General features: G+C 40.0%; 2 protein-coding genes across 2 annotated transcripts in view; both read right to left on the minus strand.

Annotated features, from left to right (window-relative positions):
- Positions 1 to 1,199: 1,199 nt before the first annotated feature.
- LOC137036147 (C-type mannose receptor 2-like) lies at positions 1,200 to 4,015 on the minus strand. The gene is made up of 4 exons (XM_067410164.1): positions 3,979 to 4,015; positions 3,535 to 3,888; positions 1,729 to 2,073; positions 1,200 to 1,564 (listed from the first exon to the last, which is right to left on the minus strand). The coding sequence occupies exons 1-4, from the start codon at positions 4,013 to 4,015 to the stop codon at positions 1,200 to 1,202; spliced, it is 1,101 nt and encodes a 366-aa protein (XP_067266265.1).
- Positions 4,016 to 13,852: 9,837 nt separating this feature from the next.
- LOC137035515 (NLR family CARD domain-containing protein 3-like) overlaps positions 13,853 to 20,702 on the minus strand; it is a 65,965-nt gene continuing 59,115 nt past the window's right edge. Inside the window, exon 9 of the mRNA XM_067408887.1 lies at positions 13,853 to 15,005. Coding sequence (XP_067264988.1) covers positions 14,422 to 15,005 — 584 coding nt within the window. The 3' untranslated portion in view covers positions 13,853 to 14,421. The remainder of the gene's footprint in view (positions 15,006 to 20,702) is intronic.

A 20,702-nucleotide genomic window follows, 5' to 3' on the forward strand; every position in this document is an offset into this window, starting at 1 on the left:
AACATCTTAAGGCCTGGTTTCACAGACAGGGCTCAGCCTAAGCCAGGATTAGACCTTAGTTCAATTAGGGAATATAAGTAGCTTTTATAAACATTACTCTGTAAAAAAAGATTTTATGGTAAAGTAAATACTACAGAATTTTTACATGGATAAGTTAGTTTAGGCAAGAATTAAAAAAACTAAGTAAATTCTATATTATTACTCATTTTAAGCTTGTAGAAATTAAGTAAAACAACTCAACTTTTTTGATACTGGTGTTCCCATTATGCACTGGGCATTGAAAAATGAGGTGGATCTTTCTCTGTTTTCCAGCTGTTTTTACACTGTTTTATTTTTGATTTTGTTGTGTTTAATAACTTGCCATTTTGTGATATTTGGAGTTCATTTTCTACTCAAAATCCCACATTCACACTCAAAAGCTCCACAGAATGTTACCGTCATTGTGTATTGTGTACCAAGTACTGACGTCTTTGTGATCAGATGTCACATTATTTCTAATATGGTGTCTACACCATATCTATTGTATTATTTACTTTGATGTTTCTAAGTAAAGCATACACTTTGAGTAAAATGTATTGCAAAAGAAACTTAGTAGAAACAAAGTAGAAATTACTCAACATTTTACTGGTCAAGCTAAAATAACTTATTTATGTAGTTCCAAATGTAGGTTCGGGAGGAGCCTAAACATTCAGTCCTGTCAATCATCATTATGAGCGTATATAAGCAGCAGTCACTGCAACATCCAGCGACAATTCTTCCAGCATCCCTCCTCCTCTATTTCTCTTATTTACCCTCTTTGCAGTACTGTTATAGGGGGGTTTAACTTGAGCCTCCTTTGAGGACAGCAAGTTTGTTTTACCATTAACTATTCAGACTGAATGGGCAGGCAAACTTTTGAATCTTTGTTAATTTTACTTATCTTAGTTAAGTAGAGTTACTTAATTCCATACTTGAAATTTATGCGTGCAAAAACTTGCGAAAGAAAAATTAAGTAAATTTTACTTGTTTTTTACAGTGTAGAAAAAAATATTACTGGTGTTCATCTTGATTCAAATTGATGACATATTTTGAAATATGTCAGTACAAGTTGCTTTGATTAAAATTAGCAGTTAGCAGAAGAACATACTAAAACAAATACAAGTAAATAAGAGAAAAAATGAAGAATGAAAACAGTTAACCTCAACATTCACATGTTTTTTTCACTCATAATTTCTGCAGATGAAGTTGAGTTTGCGAGTTTCAGGAAGGCTGATCCAGCGCTGATCTCCTCCAGACAGAACTGCTCCTTTTCTCTTCTCAAGGCGGCAGTCTTCCAGTGTCGTTCCATTCCCTGGAGCCCAGTTCTGATAGTACACAATGTCTCCGCTGACCCAGATCCACATGTTCAGGCTGCAGCAGTTGTGTAAACCCAACCACACCGTCTCAGTAGACGCCTGTTTAACCACATTCATCACACGACGCTGAATCTCTTCTGAAGAAACTGAGACCAGATCCACATGATTCTGTCTGCAGTATCTCAGAGCTTCAGACCACGTCAGATTCTCTTTGATCAGAATCAGTTTATCTGGACAGAAAACAAACCACAAGCAGAAACTAGAGAGAGACTGATCAAAAACAACATGCAGAACAAACACTGTGGAGGAATTTGTCATGTCAGACATGTAGCGTGAACTTTAAGATATCTGAAGGAGATGGATGGATTGTGTGTGTTTGTGAGGATCTGCTCACCTTCATGACACACAAAAGGAAATTGGTAGTTGCAATAGTAGTCATTCCATTTTCCCTGAATGTTTGGATAAATCTCTCCACAGTTTTGAATACCTTCCAAATTATTAGGTTGACCAGCCTCCCAATATCTGAATGAGGAGTTACTCTGATCTGACCACTGCCATGAGTCTCTGAACAGACCGATCCAGACATCACCAGATATGTGACTATCATTGATGAACTTCTGAAGCTGTTGATTCTCATTCTGGTTCCTCACACTGACCAGATCAATGTGATTCTGTCTGCAGTAAGTCTGAGCGTCTCTCCAGTTCTTCGTCTGATTGATAAAGACGAGTCCTGTGTTCGCTTTAAGAAAACAAATGGAAACAGATTCATGAATCAGTTTATTATTCTCAGCTTTACGGTTTGGATTTAAACAGGAGCAGCGATGGAAGCATCAGAAACACATGTTGACTGATTTTGCTCATATAACATTAAGTAACATTTGTGAATTTTCGTGATCATATAACTTTTTATTTCCACATTGTTTAACACAATTCTAACACATTTCTCTAGAAAACTGGATTCAGACACAAAGAGCTGAATGAGAGAAACATCAAACAGATGAAGATGTTACACTGCATATTAACATGTTTATTAACTAGTTCTTATAAATATGTAAGAAAAATTAATTCAAAATGTTGGATTTTAGACTAATAATAAATACAATTCAATACTGTTGCAATATTAATGATAATGTTAGTGTTTGTCTTCAGGCATGTGGCTTGAGCACCTGCCCTTTTTCTTCCTCAAGATAAAGTGACCTTTTTCTGGGGTGCTTATATTTTTTTTTTATAAATGAATATTCCTGTATGTGCACAATTTCCCTGTCAAACAAATATATTTACTGAAGAAAAAAAAACTATATATCAGGTCGGCTTTGTCGAGTTCAGATGCCCTCTATCTGTGACGCGCCATTCACTCCCGCACACGCACCGCCCTACCTCATGCACATTGTGGCATAGTTTCCTGTGCTGTTGCCTTCTCTTGTGACAAATCTAGTGAATACCAAAGAAGAGTAGGATCTCTGTGTGAACTGATTATTTTGTAGAAATCTGTGGAGTATGAAACAATTGTGTGTGAGGGAATTAAAATAAATTTGGTAAGGAAGTCAGAGTTACGTGTTTATATATTGAACTTTTTTTAAATAAATAAATAATTATGAGAAGTGCCCTTTTTTTCCACTTGAGCCCCTGCCCCCAAAAATGTCTGTGCACGTCTATGTTGGTCTTGTTTCTAGTCTGAATGTTTATTTGTTTTTTTACATTGTAATGGACAGTGTGTCTATGTGAATTCACACAAAGTTCATCTAAGAATGATGTTCTCACGGGTTTGTGTTGAGATTTTTGTTCTTTTATTCTCAGGACAAAAATGTTGTCCATAAATATCAAGATGGGGCAAGTTGCTGTATGTCTTTATCTTGAAATTGTATGCATTTAATTAATTCATTACAATTTATGTTGGTCACAACAATGGTTTGATATTTTTGAATTTATAATTTACAGTATAAAGTTTGCTGGAAAATAATTCTCTAGGCTCTCTAATGTCAGATTCCTACAGTTATCAACAACAAAAGATCAACATGTGTTCATTATTGGTTTATTTTTCTGTACAGAAGTTGAAAATGGACAAATATCCACAGCCTTACCTATATTTATGACCAGATTAAAAAAATGCAACATTTAGTATTGGATTAAAATTTTGTACAGTATATGTGTATCTTCTTATTAATTCATGTTTGTTGTCATTGTAGGGAGCTGAACTCACCGTTGCAGATGAAAGTCAGGCTGATACTACATGACAAATCATTCCATTGTCCATTTCTCATCACAGCACACTCATTTGTGCCATCAGGTTGTCCAGGAGCCCAGTTCAGATAGAGCGCAGGATCACCTGAAGACCACTGCCATTTATCAACACCCGTCTTCTGCAGCCCAATCCAGACATTCTGAACACCTCCATCATTCACACTCATCTTCAGCTCGTTCATGTCGTTCATGTTGTCAACGGTGGCCAGATCTGTGTAATTCTCTCTGCAGTATCTCTGAGCTTCAGTCCAGTTCTTGTTCACGTTTATAAAGTGATACTGACGCTGAACACATTCAGATACGGAGCAGAGAGCTGTGAAAGAGAAGCTTTGATTTAATGCTTTTCATAACAGAGTCAAACCTGATGAAACTATAAAACATAAATAAAACAACAAACACTCACCAATGAGAAGAAGAATCAAATATAGAGTTTGCTCCATTTCTGAGGAAGAAATGTGAGAATTGAGCGTAGGTGTAATAAAAGTTAAACATAAAAGTATAAAAAATATATTAATTTAGCAGCATAACTCGATTCACAATCATTAAGACCATATTAACATCTCAAAGTCTAATTGTGGTTATTAGTCTAAGTTGTTCTTACTTTAGAGGTCGTGTGTTTCTGTCCTGAGTCTGATGTTTCTCACTGTCTTTAAACAAAGTGATTATTATATCTGCTCTCATTCAGTACATCACATCATTTGTTTATTTCACTCTTTAAAAAAACACAAAGAAACAGAAACCTTTTTCATTGTTCTTCCTCATTTGTGTGTCCACGTCATTTCTCTGATTTTTGTTGATTGTTGCTGTATTTCTTTGGAAGTGTGTTCATTTGAATGTGCTAGAGAGTTTGTACATTTGTTGTATTTCCATAGCGGCTTCACAGGATAAATCTACCTCAGCATTTGCATTTTATTTTTATTCATCATTTGTTTCCATGTTCTTTCAGCTTTGTTACTGTCAGTGAGTAATAGCATGTTTCTGCACAACACAATATTTAAGATGTTTTCTGTGTCTACATTACATCAGGGCTACATGAGTGCTGTATAAAGAAAATATAATGGCCAACAGACAAAATGTGCAAAGAAAAAAAAGACTACAGCAACAACATATCAACTCTTTAATAATGGAAATCAGCAGCACAGAGAACATCTTAATCTCAGTATGAACACAGTGCCGTTGCTCCCTCCTGATGTGACGTCACTAGAGTAAAAGATTCTTTCATTTGATTTCAGTGCTATTTTAACTTCTTTCTCTATTAAACCACTTTCCGTTTAATTTCTTTCTCTGTCTTTCCTGCCAGTATTCACTGATTGACATGTAGATGACAACATTTGTTGATGATGTTCAAACAGTGAATTCAGCTTTTACATTTATGGCATATATAAAATACTATAATGACTACAAAGTTGTAATGAATGACATCTAATCTACAATGTAAAGCAGTGAGTACGTTTCCTGTTTAGTCTTGATACATCTTGCTGTCTTCACCTTTCTATCGCTGTGATAAATTAACCAATCAGAGGCTTCTAGAGGAATCTGCAGCCCATTTGGAGCTTTAGCCCAATCTCTTCATCATGGCACCTATTAGTGGTGGTCAGTAATACCTATCAAAAGTGGTCCAAGGAAGGAACAGTGGTGAACTGGAGACAGGGTCATGGGCAGCCAAGATCACTGATGCACGTGGGGAGCGAAGGCTGGCCCGTGTGGTCGGATCCAACAGACGAGCTACTGTAGCTCAAACTGCTCCAGAAGTTAATGCTGGTTGTGATAGAAAGGTGTCAGAATACACAGTGCATCACAGTTTGTTGTGTATGGAGCTGCATAGCTGCTGACCAGTCAGGTGCCCATGCTGACCCCTGTCCACCGCCGAAAGAGCCAACAGTGACACGTGAGCATCAGAACTGGACCATGGAGCAATGGAAGAAGGTGGCCTGGTCTGATGAATCACGTTTTCTTTTACATCATGTGGATGGCCGGGTGCGTGTGCGTCTCTTACCTGGGGAACACATGTCACCAGGATGCACTATGGGAAGAAGGCAAGCTGGCGGAGGCAGTGTGATGCTTTGGGCAATGTTCTGCTGGGAAACCTTGGGTCCTGCTATCCATGTGGATGTTACTTTAACACGTACCACCTACCTAAGCATTGTTCAGACCATGTACACCCTTTCATGGAAACGGTATTCCCTGGTGGCTGTGGCTCTTTCAGCAGGATAATGCTCCTGACACAAAGCAAAAATGGTTCAGGAATGGTTTGAGGAGCACAACAACGAGTTTGAGGTGTTGACTTGGCCTCCAAGTTTCCCAGATCTCAATCCAATCGAGCATCTGTGGGATGTGCTGAACAAACAAGTCCGATCCATGGAAGCTCCACCTCACAACTTACAGGACTTAAAGGATCTGCTGCTAACATCTTGGTGCAGATACCACAGCACACCTTCAGGGGTCTAGAGGAGTCCATGCCTCGACGGGTCAGGGCTTTTCTGGCAGCAAAAGATCTATTCCATAAAATGACAAGAGTTAGTGAGTTGGAGCCCACTACAGATTACTTATGGCTAAATAATGGCAGCCGTAACGGAAAAAAATACTAAATTACTTGTCTGGTCCACATAATACAGAAAAATTAATCATGTCAGCGGATCTATGCGAACTGGAATAATTGGTAAGGGCACCACACACACCTTGATGATTGCTGATGATGATAATGTAATTATTTTTGTAGGAGTTGAGCAGACAATAATGGAGGAGATGGGAATCCAGGGAAGCAGGAACAGGATGAATGGAGCACAGGGAGAGAATACAGGTAAGTAGATCCCATCGGCCACCGTGGCCGGGATGCAGGAGACTGGAGAACAGGAGAACCCATCGGCCGCAGTGGCCGGGACACAGGTTTAGACAACTTAGCATCTTTAATTCACACATCTTTGGATTGCAAGGGAAACCAAATCTGAAGGAAACACTTTCTGGCTCAGCTGGGACTCGAACCAGAGACCTTCTTGTTGTGAGGAGACAGCGTTTTCCACTGGGCCATTTGTGCTGCCCTTAGATACAGACATAACTATTAAAAAAAACTATTGCAGAGCTTTTTTCATGTTTGTATGTAAAAAAATAAAATAAAAAAAAACATTTACTGTTTGGATAGATGCTGAAATGCACAGCATACACAGCAAAATCCTCAGTGAACACTGCTCAGTGTTTATATGAGGTCAATCTCCAAAATATATATATATAAAAAAAATTAAGGAAACTTGTGTTAGCTTTTCTTTGTCCACTGTAACAGTGTGTTTGTAAAACACATTTGTTGAGACAAAGAAAGCCAAGATAATGTGACATCAGATGTTATCAGCTCCTTGTTGTTGTAACTGGTGGCACGCAATGCCCAGCATAATGCGCGGCCAGTGACATCAGTTATGAAAATATTTGTGTTGTGGTTGTTGGAAACAGACACAGGACAGCAGGCGGCAGTTTCGCTGGAACTTTTAATCTGATAAACAAAACAAATAAGCAGCCTCTCCGATGAAATTGCCCTTATTGTGCTCTACAAAACAAATGTGTCGTACATGTATCACCATGTAATCCGTGTATCATTCGCTCAGTTGTTTTTGGATTTAAATAGTGAAAGTAAAAAAATTAGAAAAAGGCTTCTTTTCATTCAGTTTGATTCATTCATAGGTACAAAAACAAATAGACAGCTTAAATATTCAATTTGTACAAGTGGGAGGGGAATTAAACGCCCCTTTCTGCTGATTGGTCAGCAGAAGATCAAACCATGCATCATCAGTTCTTCCTCAGTTCTGCACAGCAGAATAATAGTCCTCCTCAGCTGCAGTTGTACAGATTCTCAACGCGTTTATTGCAAATACATTTAATCTTTTTCTCATCAAACAACCAGACCAATGAAATGACTAATGAAACTAAATATAAATTAAATATAATTAGTTGTAATTTAAATATTTTTGCACATTAATACAAAAAGGAAATAATAATGTATTGACTTGGGTTTGGGAATATAATACGCCTGTAAAACGGTCACGCAAGGACCTGAAAAATGAAAAAAATCTGAGTTTTATAATGAAGGCCTTGTGTTTTATTAAAATGTAGGCTATTATAATTGATATCTCCAAAGGATGCACCGTAAACTGCTGCACACTCGCACACAGGTGTCGCATGTCTGTCTGTTTTTCACTTTGTTGTTTGTCACATGTCCTGCTTTGTTTAGTTTCCACGTGTTTAGTTTGTTGTCATAGTTACTCATTTGATTAGTGTCCTTAGTTCAGGTGTGTCTTGTTAATTAGCCTCGTTTGCCCCTTTGTTTGACATGTATATATTTCCTGTGTTCTCCCTCAGTCTCTGTCGGTTCTCATTTGTATGTGGTGTTACTTATACTAAGTTTCTCTTGGTTCCTTTATTAAAAGTCTACATTTCTGCAAATCTCCTTGTTCTGAGTGTTCCTACACCATGTACCGTTACAGAAGAACCAACCTTACCAAAAGCATGATCCTGGCTGAGGATGATCTTTGGGGCCTATGGTAGAATGGGAGGCCTTTGGAGAGGTATGTGGAGGAGTTTCTTGAGCCCTCCCATCGGATGAGCTGGCCTGACGCTTCTCTCAATTTGTGTTTTTGTATGAGACTGGATAGGATACCATTTGTTGTTATTTCTCCCTAGTTGAGTCTATTAATCTTATTCTCTATTTAAATGGATCAAATTTTGAAATTGAGGAAGTTAAAGAAGGGTATCTTCCTCATCCAGCCACCCACACATCCAGACACACATAGCGTCGGCAGCTCACCCAAAGCTGGTTTCCTCCACATACCCCTCCAATGGATCCGTCCATTTCTGCGCTCCAACACTTCCCCAAGTCCTAAGTCCAGAGATAAAGATGGCCACCATCCCCGAGCCTCGTCGCATGATGGCCGCCGCCACACCTGAGCCCTCAGTCAAGATGGCCGCTGCCACGCATGAGCCCTCAGTCAAGATGGCCGCCCCCATGCATGAGCCCTCAGTCAAGATGGCCGCCACCATGCTTGAGCCCTCAGTCAAGTTGGCCACTTGACTTGTGCCTATAGGCCTGTTAGTGGAGTATGAGGGGATGTCTTGGGGCACAGAGATGGCTCCTGTCCCCGAGCCAGCTCCAGACTCCGCTCCTGTCCCCGAGCCAGCTCCAGACTCCGCTCCTGTCCCCGAGTCAGCTCCAGACTCCGCTCCTGTCCCCGAGCCAGCTTCAGACTCCGCTCCTGTCCCCGAGCCAGCTCCAGACTCCGCTCCTGTCCCCGAGCCAGCTTCAGACTCCGCTCCTGTCCCCGAGCCAGCTCCAGACTCCGCTCCTGTCCCCGAGCCAGCTCCAGACTCCGCTCCTGTCCCCGAGCCAGCTCCTGACTCCGCTCCTGTCCCCGAGCCAGCTCCTGACTCCGCTCCTGTCCCCGAGCCAGCTCCTGACTCCGCTCTTGTCCTCGAGTTGATGGAACTGTAACCTTGGATGAATCTGCAGTAGAAGTTTGCAAAACCCAGGAACCTTTGTAACTCACAGATGTGGGAATGGGCCAGTCTTTGACAGCAGTTACCTTCCTCTCGTCCATGCAGACGCCACTGCGATCAATGTTGTATCCCAAAAACTGCACTGAGGGCTGGTGAAAGCTACACTTCTCGGCTTTGAGAAACAGGTGGTAGTCCCTCAGGCGTTGGAGGACCTCCGCAACGTGGTGGCGATGGTCGGCCATGCTCCGGGAGTAGATCAAGGTTTTATCTATGTAGACCAGAACTGACTTGTGCAGGAACTCCCGGAGCACCTCATGCTTGAAGTCTTGGAATACAGAGGGGGCGTTGACAAGTCCATACGGCATGACAAGATACTCATAGTGGCCAGTAGAGGTCACGAAAGCTGTCTTCCACTCACGTATTCTGATGATGTTATAGGCGCTGCGGAGGTCCAACTTGGTAAACACAGTGGCGCCGCGTAGATGTTCCAACACTGATGGGACGAGAGGAAGTGGGTACCTCCTCTGTCGCTCAGCAGACGAAAGACATGTGTTTTCAATTTGCATGGGTTCGCTGGCTGGTTCTGGATGGCTGACGGATTCTGGCTGGCGGAGGATAGATGGGAACAACGGCTGGCCCTGGTGCTCTTCGAGACACAGCTGCATACGAGTGGCGAATCTGATGGATAACTGGATGAATTTCTCGAGCCCGATGGAATCCTTGTATGCAGCGAGATGCAACCGCACACGTGGATCGAGGCCTTGGCGATAGGTGGTAATAAGGGCTTGTTCATTCCAACCACTTGCTGCAGCTAGGGTTTGAAACTGGAGGGCATAATCAGACACAGACATTAGACCTTGTTTCAATTTGCATAATCTCTCACCGATAGTTGAATCCCAAGCTGGTTTCCTGAAAACTTCCTTGAAATGGTTAATGAAGCTTGACAACAACTTTACAACAGGATTTTTCTGTGTCCAGAGTGGTTCAGCTCAGCGAAGAGCTTTACCGCCGAGTTGAGAGATTATGAAAGCCACCTTAGTACTGTCGTCGGGATACAAGTGCGGTTGCATCTCCAGGACCAGCGAACACTGCAGAAGGAATCCGTTGCAGTCCTCCACTGAGCCAGTGAAGGGTGCCGGTTTGGCCATGGGACTGGTGACCGCAGATGGTGAAGGAGATGCAGCGGTGAATGCGGAAGTGGTCGCTGGAGGTGCTGGCGTGGAAGTGCTGGTGAGCTTGGGACGAAGTGCATCAACAAGGTCTTGAAATGGATCCGGATTGCTCATCTTTGTTTTTTTGACGGTGTTGGTCTGGTCTTCTGTTACATACAGAAGGGGACGGAGACACAGGTATAGTTAATATGAGTTTATTAAACAACCAGAGATGGCGGGCAGAGTGCAGCTGAGTGAAAGCAGGTTAAGTTTGTGACTGTAGATGATACTGGATCTGATACTTGTCTTTATCTTTCCCAGGGAATGTGGATGCAGGCAGGCGTAGAGCAGACGAGACACGATGACACTCACTGGAGACGAGGAGACACTAGGAATCACAGAGAACGCTGGAGACAGGTAAGTAGACGTTAGAAGAGTCCGTGAGGTAAGCATAACAGGTAGGTATGCGTTAACGAGACCGGACAGTGACTGAATGCTCTGGAGTGTCTTTTATGTTGCTGTGATGACTGGTGCTGATGAGTGTCAGGTGTGGCTTGTTAATACTCAGGAGAGGGAGTGCGTTGTGATTGGGTGAGTGTAGAGCCTGGCGTGTCTGTGAAACCAGCACTCATAGTAATGACAATAAATATTGAATAAATATTACTCATCTGTATAGAAAATTGACATAAACATATGAGAATCCATCAATATTTCTCCAAATGTGCATGCTTTTAAGCTAAAAGCCTATATGAAATGCCATAGAGGTAACATAATTGTTCAGACACTTTGCATCACAGAAATACATTATATTTTAAAGAATATAATAGAATACCATTATTTTAAATTGTAGTAATATTTCACAGTATTGCTGTTTTTTTCTGTATGTTTGATATACACCATGTGAGCTTGAGACATGATCACAGAGGGTTTTTTCACAGCCTACCTGACTGAAAGAGCTCATTATTTATGCAGGTCATTACAACTCATCATGCGATTCTTCTCAGGTGTGAATTCCAGGATTATTCATGATGATTCACGCCTCCATGCATACTGTGTTTCTTGACAAAAAGTATTTTACAAAATTTAAAATCTCTCTATTGTTTTATATGAACGAGTAGGCAGGATAATTTTTACATAATTTGAAGCAAAAACTGTAGTCTACAATCTCCAATACCCAGAAGTCTTGTGAACACATATATAATATTATTTTTTGGCCTTATTTCAGTGACTTAAGTTTTTTGTTTTTTCAATAACCATGCATAAACGTTATTCTTTCAAAAATACAAACATCTACATACATGCTCCTCACATATTATGGTAGCCTAGTTAGTGTTGAATACAATGTAATGACACTTTTTCCATTAATATGTTTATGAACAACTGAAAAAAGCACAAATGTCAGGGCATGTCAAAACTTCTCCAGGCCCCAAATCAGCCTCAGACTCAGAGGGTTAAAATTTATTTGCACGTAAAGGCAGGCGTCCCAAAACCTTTAGCAATTTGTTATAATTTGTCATTTTAGGCCATTCAGCAAAGTATGGGAGCTACACCATGATGGATCTTCAACACAACCTCATACTAGACATCCAGCTAGTGCAGGTGAGTGAAAATGCATCAGTCATAATATGTCAATGAACAAGAACTTGCTAGAAAAAAAAGATACAACAGACAATGCCACAAAAGTTTTAAAGAAATCAATTTTCAGTTTTTTATATATTACACCTATTACACCACAACCCAATACTTTCAGTTTAGTTTAATGTGTTGAAGTAATAATAAACCTGAATTTTAGTGCTCTGTTGTAAATATTTTCCCACAGAGTAATGAGTTTGGTGTGAGCTACCATATGGAGAAAGAGGGATTAAAAGTAGCCTGGAATGGTTGGAGGAACATGGTGTAAGGCTGGACTGCATTGTAACAGACCACCATCCACAGATTCAAAAGCACATACCCTGATCCTAATCTTGCACTCACATCTCTCACTTCTCTGTCTGGAAGAAATAACAGTTTGGATGCATGACAATTATCTTAAACTCAATGAATCTAAAACTGAACTTCTACTTGTTGGGATGCCATCAGCTTTGCAGAAATGCAGTCATCTGAATTTGATAACAGATTCTTGATTCGCATTGATATTTTTGATTTGCAGCTGTCATTCAATGCCCATATCAAAATGGTCTCGAAATCTGCATTTTTCCATCTCAGAAATATAGCCAGACTATGTCCTTCTCTATCTCAGCCTGATGCGGAAAGGCTAGATTATTGTAATGCACTTTATTCTGGTCTCCCTGACAAATATATCAAGAAGTTCCAGTATATTCAAATCTCTGCAGCACGTGTACTGACCTACACAACTGCTCAGCAGCATATTTCCCCGGTTCTTTATGAACTCCACTGGCTTCCAGTACAGGCACAAAAAGCTGAACTGTTAGAGGAGTTAGTTGTGCTAAAAATCAGCTAAACTGTACTCGAAGCATCATAGTATAAGGGGGTACATGAAAGAGAATATGTTATTTTACAAGTTGTTTCAGGAAGGGAAAGCACATTTTTCTCTCTTTTACTTGCATATTACTCTGTTACTCCACCATTACTCTCTACTTCAAATGTATTTTTGTATTTTCAAGTTACAATATATTTTTTCACAGCAGTATTTTGTATTTAAATACATTTGGTGAGTAAGTATTTGTAATTTGTAATAATACTTTTTGGTGTATTTATGCCCATCTCTGTATGCCTTGCAGTGATAGTGGAGTGCCACCGCAAACCAGCAACCGTATACAATCTAACCCTTACACATTTTATCTGTACCTCTCTACCATGATTGCCCACAATTATTCTACTCCTTATTAAGTACATTCATTGAAACAGTCAAAGGAAAGCTTACAGATTTGCCACATTTATACTTCTACTTTATTACTGTCTGAATGCTTTGTACATTTAAAAACAGCAATCACTGTATTTATCCACTAGGTGGCTTAAAATATTCAATAAAGTTGTTGCATATTCTACAGGTGTTGATGGAGTCTTGATCTTTTGAACCAATTTTCCCTTTTCCACACTTTAAAAAGAGGGAGAATTTGGACCAGTAATTCCTACTTTGCTTCCTTCTAAAGTGATTAAAACATTCTCCAAATATAGCAAAGAGATTGTAGATTCTTCAAAAGATTCTAGTTTGAGTTTGTATTTATTTATTTATTTATTTATTTATAAATTCCAAAATTTATTTGAACAAAAACACTGCAACACAATAACTTGAGTGAGCAATCATTAGCCAGAAGTGAAAATAAAACGTTTAGTAATAAAATATATACATAAATCTAATAAAAACTCTTAAAGGGTTAGTTCACCCAATAATGAAATTTCTGTCAATAATTACTCTCCCTCATGTCGTTCCACACCCGTAAAACCTTCGTTCATCTTCAGAACACAAATTAAGATATTTTTGATATTTTTTCCGAGAGGTATATAACTCCATAGACAGCAATATAATCAACACTTTCAAGGTCCAGAAAGGTTCAACCTTAACCCTGGACATAAACAACGTATAAGAATGACACAGAAGAGAAGATATTGTTTAATAAAGCCTGGTTCCTGTGCAAAATCCAGGTACTTCAGCCAATAGTTCTAGGAACTATGAAAAAGTTCCTCTGGTGTGAAAGCCCCTCATGACTTCACAGGATACAGATTACATTACAAATACACTTACATTACCTGAATTACATAACTGACATAAAATCCATAATGTTTGTAATAATATCTGTTCAGTGTGTTATCAGAAGGTGTGAAGTATGACACAGTCATACATGTGTAGAACAGAGTTTGCTGTAATACAGTAAATGATCTCACTGTATATGACTGAATCTATACTGTAGTTGATCTTTATAAGGGTGAGTTACAGTAATGTGTCAGTCTCTACCATGGTAATCTGTTTACAGTGTCACATGACATACATACTGTAATGTAAAATGCTGTATTTGATGTCATCTGTCTCTCTTCTGCTGATGTATCTCTGATCAATCTGATATTATACAGTTATTGACTGTTTCCTTGTTTTCCCTTGTACTCCTTCCTGCTCTGTGTTCACAAATTGCAAATCCTGAAATGTTATTTCAGTGACAGTATTAATGTAATGAAGAGACTCTATAAAATCTCACTGTCACTGATTCATCATGAGCTCAAAGCATTATGGGTAGAATCTCTCGTCAGTCTGTTCTGATTCATCAACATAGTTTCACTGATGATCCATAACCAATCCTAATCCCAGGATGGAGCGGTTGAGTGAATGTGGTCTGGACTGTGTGGATGAGGATCATTGTGTCTCCAGAGACGCTGTAGAAGGACAGAGTTCCTGCAATGTGATCCACATACACTCCTACTCTATAGTGATCATCATACACTGTTCTATAGAAATCATCATACACTCCTGATCTACTGATGATGAGCTCTACAGGGAGTTCAGTCACTATGTTATTGTGTCTGAATGAGTATCTGGAGCGAGAGCAGATCAAACTCCAGGACTGATCATTAGATCCAAACACACACTCTTTACCCCGTCCCTTCCTGCTGATGCTCTTATATGACACTGATATATCCACATCTTCTCCACTCCACTCAATCTCCCAGTAACAGCGTTGATCACACACACTCTCTCTACACAACACCTGATGATTATACCCATCAAATCTGTCTGGATGATCAGGATATGACTGAAGCTCTGGGACAGTGTCAGTAATTACTGTGTTCCCCTCAGACAGACGGATCCATTCATTCACTGTGTCCAGATCCAGAGTGAGCCGATGGGAATCTGATGGAGATAAAACACATCACAATCAGGAATTATCAATCTGTCTCATCTTTTAATCTGCACTGTAAACATGATTTCTGCTGCTTGTTAAATGAACTTCATTAAAATGAGTTAAACCACACAATTACTGCACATCCTGTCCTGATTTAATTGAGTAAATCCACTTAAACACGTCAAACTGAAGTTCACTTCATCATTTGTGTTGAATGAACTGAAACTGGGCAGTGGATGTTTAGTTCCCAGCATGCTTTGCTCTCATCTGGATCAATTACAGAATCTTTCTATCTCAAGTCTTTTTTTATTTATTTATTTATTCCACCAGGAAGGTCCCATTGAGATACAATATCTCTACTACCAGGGAGTCATGGTCAAGATAGGCAGCAGAAGACACATTTATGCAGAAATACATATCACCACACAATGAACAAACATAAAACACAATTTAACAACAATACAAATCCTAGTTAGATATTAAAACATGTACACTGTTCTATATAAAAGACTTCAAAATATTTTTAAACATAGCAAGAGATGGTACAGATTCCATATGTAATGTACCTTGAAGTTAATTCCATACATATGGAGCATAATTAGAAAATGTGTGAAAAATCGGCATCTTAAGTAAGAGTTTATCTGTTGATCTGGTATTATATATATTTGTGCAATATGTCAACAAACTAGATATATACTGTGGTAATTTACCCACTAAAGCTTTTAAAATAAAAATTAACATATGTTTTTTTTCTCCTTAAGCACAATCTCAAGTTTCAAGTTAAGATCTGACAAGTTTATTTAGGATTTTTCACAAATCTTGACTTGATTTAGGATTCTTATCCTATCTCACAGAATCTCATCTGTAGTTGGGAAATCGTCTCAGGTTACGCATGTAACCATGGTTCCTTGAGAACAGGGAATGAGACTCTGCGCTTATTGCGCTATGGGGAACGTCACTCGAGACTCGTGTTCGAAATGCCAAAAATCACAACACTCCAATCCTATTGGCCAGCGACAGCCTATGACGTCAAATGGCGCGAACCGTGATGTATAAAGGAAGCGCCTGAGGAAGCAGTCAACATCTTTTCGTCTTTGAGGGACTGTTCAGCAGGCATCCTGAAGCATGGCCGGAAAGTGCAGAGTCTCGTTCCCTGTTCTCAGGGAACCATGGTTACATGCGTAACCTGAGACGTTCCCTTTCGAAAGGGAACTTCAACTCTGTGCTGATTGCGCTATGGGGAACGATATACCCACGCCACCATGCTAGAGGAGAATGCATGCCCAAAATGTCTGGACAAACGACCGGCAGTTCCAGGGAAAAACCGGGAGCAATTTCTCCAAGGCTGTCAGTGACAGCATTCCCTACGGCCAACAGCCCAAGCTGAGCCTAAAAGAGGCCTTCCGTAAAAGGCCTGCCAAGGCTGCTCGAGCATCTGGGACCAACAAACCATAGAAAGAGCGGAACTCAGCTGAGTGCTATAAACCCTCGTATGAGGGGAGTACAACCACTCATCCTAGGATCTACTCAGCTTCTGATAAAGCGCTGAGGAGGCTGTGCGCTAGAAAAAACCCTGGCACAGGGGAGCACAAACCAGCCTGGGGCCAGTCTGAATGGGAGTGTAGTGAACAGCACATTCTAGGGCCCAGTTTGTGGCCGGGCCCCTCTCTGTCCGTAACAGCGGACAAAGGTTTGCTACATTTTGATTGGATCTTGGTGGCCTAACACAAACTGTCCAACGCCATCAGATAAAGATGTAAGGACAACATCCAGACCTCTCTTAGAGGGCAAGAAGAAGACCTCTTGTACCAAGCTGGGAAAGGACAGGACTTCTCATTGGTCCACAGGCAGTTACTGCCCTTCACCCATCTAGACACTACTTCCTAAGTATGGCCAGAGACTGCCATAAAAATTCCTCGGGACCTTAGCAGCAATGGGTGAAACAAAGAGAGATCACAAAGATCCATCCAAATCCATTCAAAACTATGTTTGAAAACCTTGGAACTGATTCAAACTACACATCTATTTCATACTTATTCACAGAAATAAGTATTCTCAGTGACAGCTATTTGTAGTGCAACATCTGATACAAATTCAGCTGTTAATGTACAATTGAATGACAGTTCAATCTTTTTCCATCATGTTTAGTCTCTATTCGTTTAGAATATTGCCAAAGGTATTCTGGTGGTGGTTTGGAAAGTGAGAAATGCATTGGTAAACTTTTAAGACACTGTACAGACTTCCAACTTTGTGCTTTATGCAAATGAGTTCCACAGGAGAAAGAAGGGTGGGTCACACTCTGTGTGTCCCCTCTGATACCAGCAGCCAATCACAGAACTCGAATGGAGAAGCGCCAAAATGCAATCTCCTCCTCATCGGAAAGGGATAAAGGTACCCTTTCAACAGACACTCCTTGTTCTGGGTCCCAACTCTGTAAGGAGTGAGACATTAACAGATATTGTTCTGAGTCTGCCCGTCAAAGGGGAAAGACACAACAGATACACCGTTCTGGGTCCCAACTCTGTAAGGAGTGAGACATTAACAGATATAGCGTTCTGAGTCCCGGCTTGCGAAGCTGAGACACAACAGATACATCGTTCTGAGTCTGCCCTGCGAAGGGAGAAGACATAACAGATATACCGTTCTGAGCCTCTGGTCCATCCAGAAGAGACAACAACAGATCCTGTGATCTGAGCCTACAGCTTGTGAGGCAGCAACAGAGACGACCACGTTCTGAGCCTCTAGCTTGTGAGGAAAGAGACATCAACAAACACTACGTTCAGAGTTTCTGAGCGAGACAGCAACGACATCTGCAACAAGGTTAAGCTCAGGAGAGCAAACCTTCACTTCAAGGTACCTTCGTCTGCGTGTTCCAGTTTGTTAAGGACCTTCTGCACCTACACCAGGGCCTCATCTGCGTGTTCCAGATTTTAGGACCCTTTGGTGCTCCAGGAGATCAGCATCCCACAGAGCTTCGTGTTCAAGACTGTTGAAACAGATTCTGGCTCCTCTCCCCACTGCATTGTCACCCAGCACAACCAGTGGAAGACGTCATCGTCATCGGACTCAACCAAGTGGAACGTAAATATCACTTAACCAAACCTCTTTCCAGAGACCTTGGCATTGTTGTATATTATCAGTATATAATTTCCTAATTCTCATTAGATGTGATATAGCCGATGTTATATCTCTGAGGTCTGAAAACGCGCCGGCGCGTTTTGCAGGGTTTTTTTCACATTGCAGCAAAACAGACTTAAAATACTCCGTCATTTCTTGTCATAGAGACATAAGTAATATATCAATTGGAACTATAGAATATCTTCTTTTATTTGTATACACTCAGAGTAAAAACAAAATGTTGTGCTTTTTGTAAAATAAAGAAAACTAACATGATGCGTGATCTCTCCTCTCCCTCTGAACGAAGTCCAATCTGATAGTTCTCAGAAAATGAACTGTAACTTATGAATACTAATGACAAAAAAAATGACACTTACGTCTAAAGAAATGTTGAAATGTCAGATTTTAAATCATGCAAGTCAAATCGAAAACAAACATTCTGTGTTTATGTAATCTGTATGAAAAGAGAGCCATGTCAGAAGTCTGTGATTCAGCTCATTACCCGCTAATGCGGCCACGCCCACGGAGCCAGCGCTATTCAGACGCAAATTCTGAGTCAATACATGCATTCATCGTCTTAATCATGTATTTATTGTCTTGAAAAGTGTTTATCTGGATGTAAAAGTCATGGTTAGCGAGCTCTAGAAGACATGCAGTTAGTTCCTGTTTTCTTTTCTTCTATAGATGAATTTTAGATGAGTTTTTGTTTCTTTAGCGCCCTCTGGCTACAGTATGAATTGGAAACTCCATTCATGGAATAGCCTCTTCTTCTTTTAGATGAATTTGTGGACTAAAAATGCACAGAGAGCGCCCTCCGACTTCAAGTATGAATTGAAAACACCAGTGCTCATAGTAATGACAATGAATATTAAATAAATATAACTCCTCTGTATAGAAAATTGACATAAGCATATGAGAATCCAATATTTCTCCAAATGTGCATGCTTTTAAACTAAAAGCCTATATTCAGACTCTTTGCATCACAGAAATACATTATATTTTAAAGTATAATATAAAACCATTACTTTATATTGTAATAATATTTTTCTGTATGTTTCATATATCATGATGAGCTTGAGACATCACAGAAGGTTTTTTTCACAGCCTACCTGACTGAAATGCCTCATTAATATGCAAGTCATTTCAGCTCATTACTATGCAATTCTTTTGTCTTCTCATGATTCACGCCTCCACGCATACTGTGTTTCTTGGCAAAAAGTGCTGACTCTCATCATCTGCTCATTGTGGGCGCATCTTGAGAGAGAATGCACATTTCATTCGGTTTAGTCTACATAATCAGAGTAGCCTATTTCTTTTCGTTTTTAGATATTTCAAGCTTTCTATAGATATATTTCTCATGTCTGCGAGGCAAGCGGCCGCTGAGTTTCGGTTCATTTAGCCTATAAGATGCGCTCCAGTTCACGCGCCAGTGATCACGCCTGCGCCTGCCATGATTATATTGTCTGCTATATTTGTTTCTTATTTATTAAATCCAGACAATTGGTTGATGAAACACTGATTAAAATTAAGATACAATTTTTACAAAACGAAATTCACTTTAAAGGAAGGATTTCTACAAAACAGAACTTAATGAAGTGGTCAAAATCATGTCTGACCCACTCCATGCCTCCCGATATACTGCGCATCTTATGATGCATCTTACTCATGCAGTTCACTTTTCATAATCAAGTAAATTAATTTAAAACATAACACAGGGCTATTTAAACATAGGCTAAATATGAAACTACATTTTCTTTAATGGCTACCAACATGTATTGTAGAGTACAGAGAAATTTCATAAGCAAGAGCGGATCATGTCACGAGTCGGATCAAGAATAATTTATTCTTACTTATATTTAATATTGGGGGCATTCAAGTTATTTGACATATTAGAAAAAAAACATAAAAGTAACACAATAGTTACTTTACCTGGTAATTAATTACTTTTATAATGATGTAACTCAGTTACTAACGCCATTACTATTTGTGAGAAGTAACAAGTAACTATAACTAATTACTTTTTTAAAGTAACGTGCCCAACACTGGTCATCAGCGAACTTAAGTATGTATCTGTCCTGGTACAAACTGTGACACTGGTTTGTGTACAGGATGTACAGAAGAGGAGACAGACAGCAACCTTGGGGGGAACCAGTGGATGTAAAAGTGACTTCAGACAGGGTGCTGTTGGCCCTTACACTCTGGGATCAAAATCCAATAACCAGCCCACCAAATTCAAATCAAGGTTAAAATCCGCAATCAGTCTCTCAGCGAGCAGGAAGGGCTGAATGGTGTTAAAAGCAGAAGTAAAATCAACAAATAAAAGTCTGTCATCAGTCTTTGCTTTATCCAGGTGGCTAAAAATAAAGTGCAGTAGTGTGATCACAGCATCCTCCACGCCCCTGCCAGACCTGTATGCAAACTGCAGTGGATCTAACTGATCTCCAACCTGCAGTAGGACAACCTCTTTGATAATTTTCTCAAAGCTTTTCATAACCAATAAGGTCAAGGCTACAGGTCTGAAATCATTCAAGGATTTTGGGGAGCTGCACTTGGCTATTGGCACAATAATGGAATGCTTCCAACTTCTG

The sequence above is a fragment of the Chanodichthys erythropterus genome, chromosome 14, assembly GCF_024489055.1.
Source record: "Chanodichthys erythropterus isolate Z2021 chromosome 14, ASM2448905v1, whole genome shotgun sequence".
NCBI classification, from domain to species: Eukaryota; Metazoa; Chordata; class Actinopteri; order Cypriniformes; family Xenocyprididae; genus Chanodichthys; species Chanodichthys erythropterus.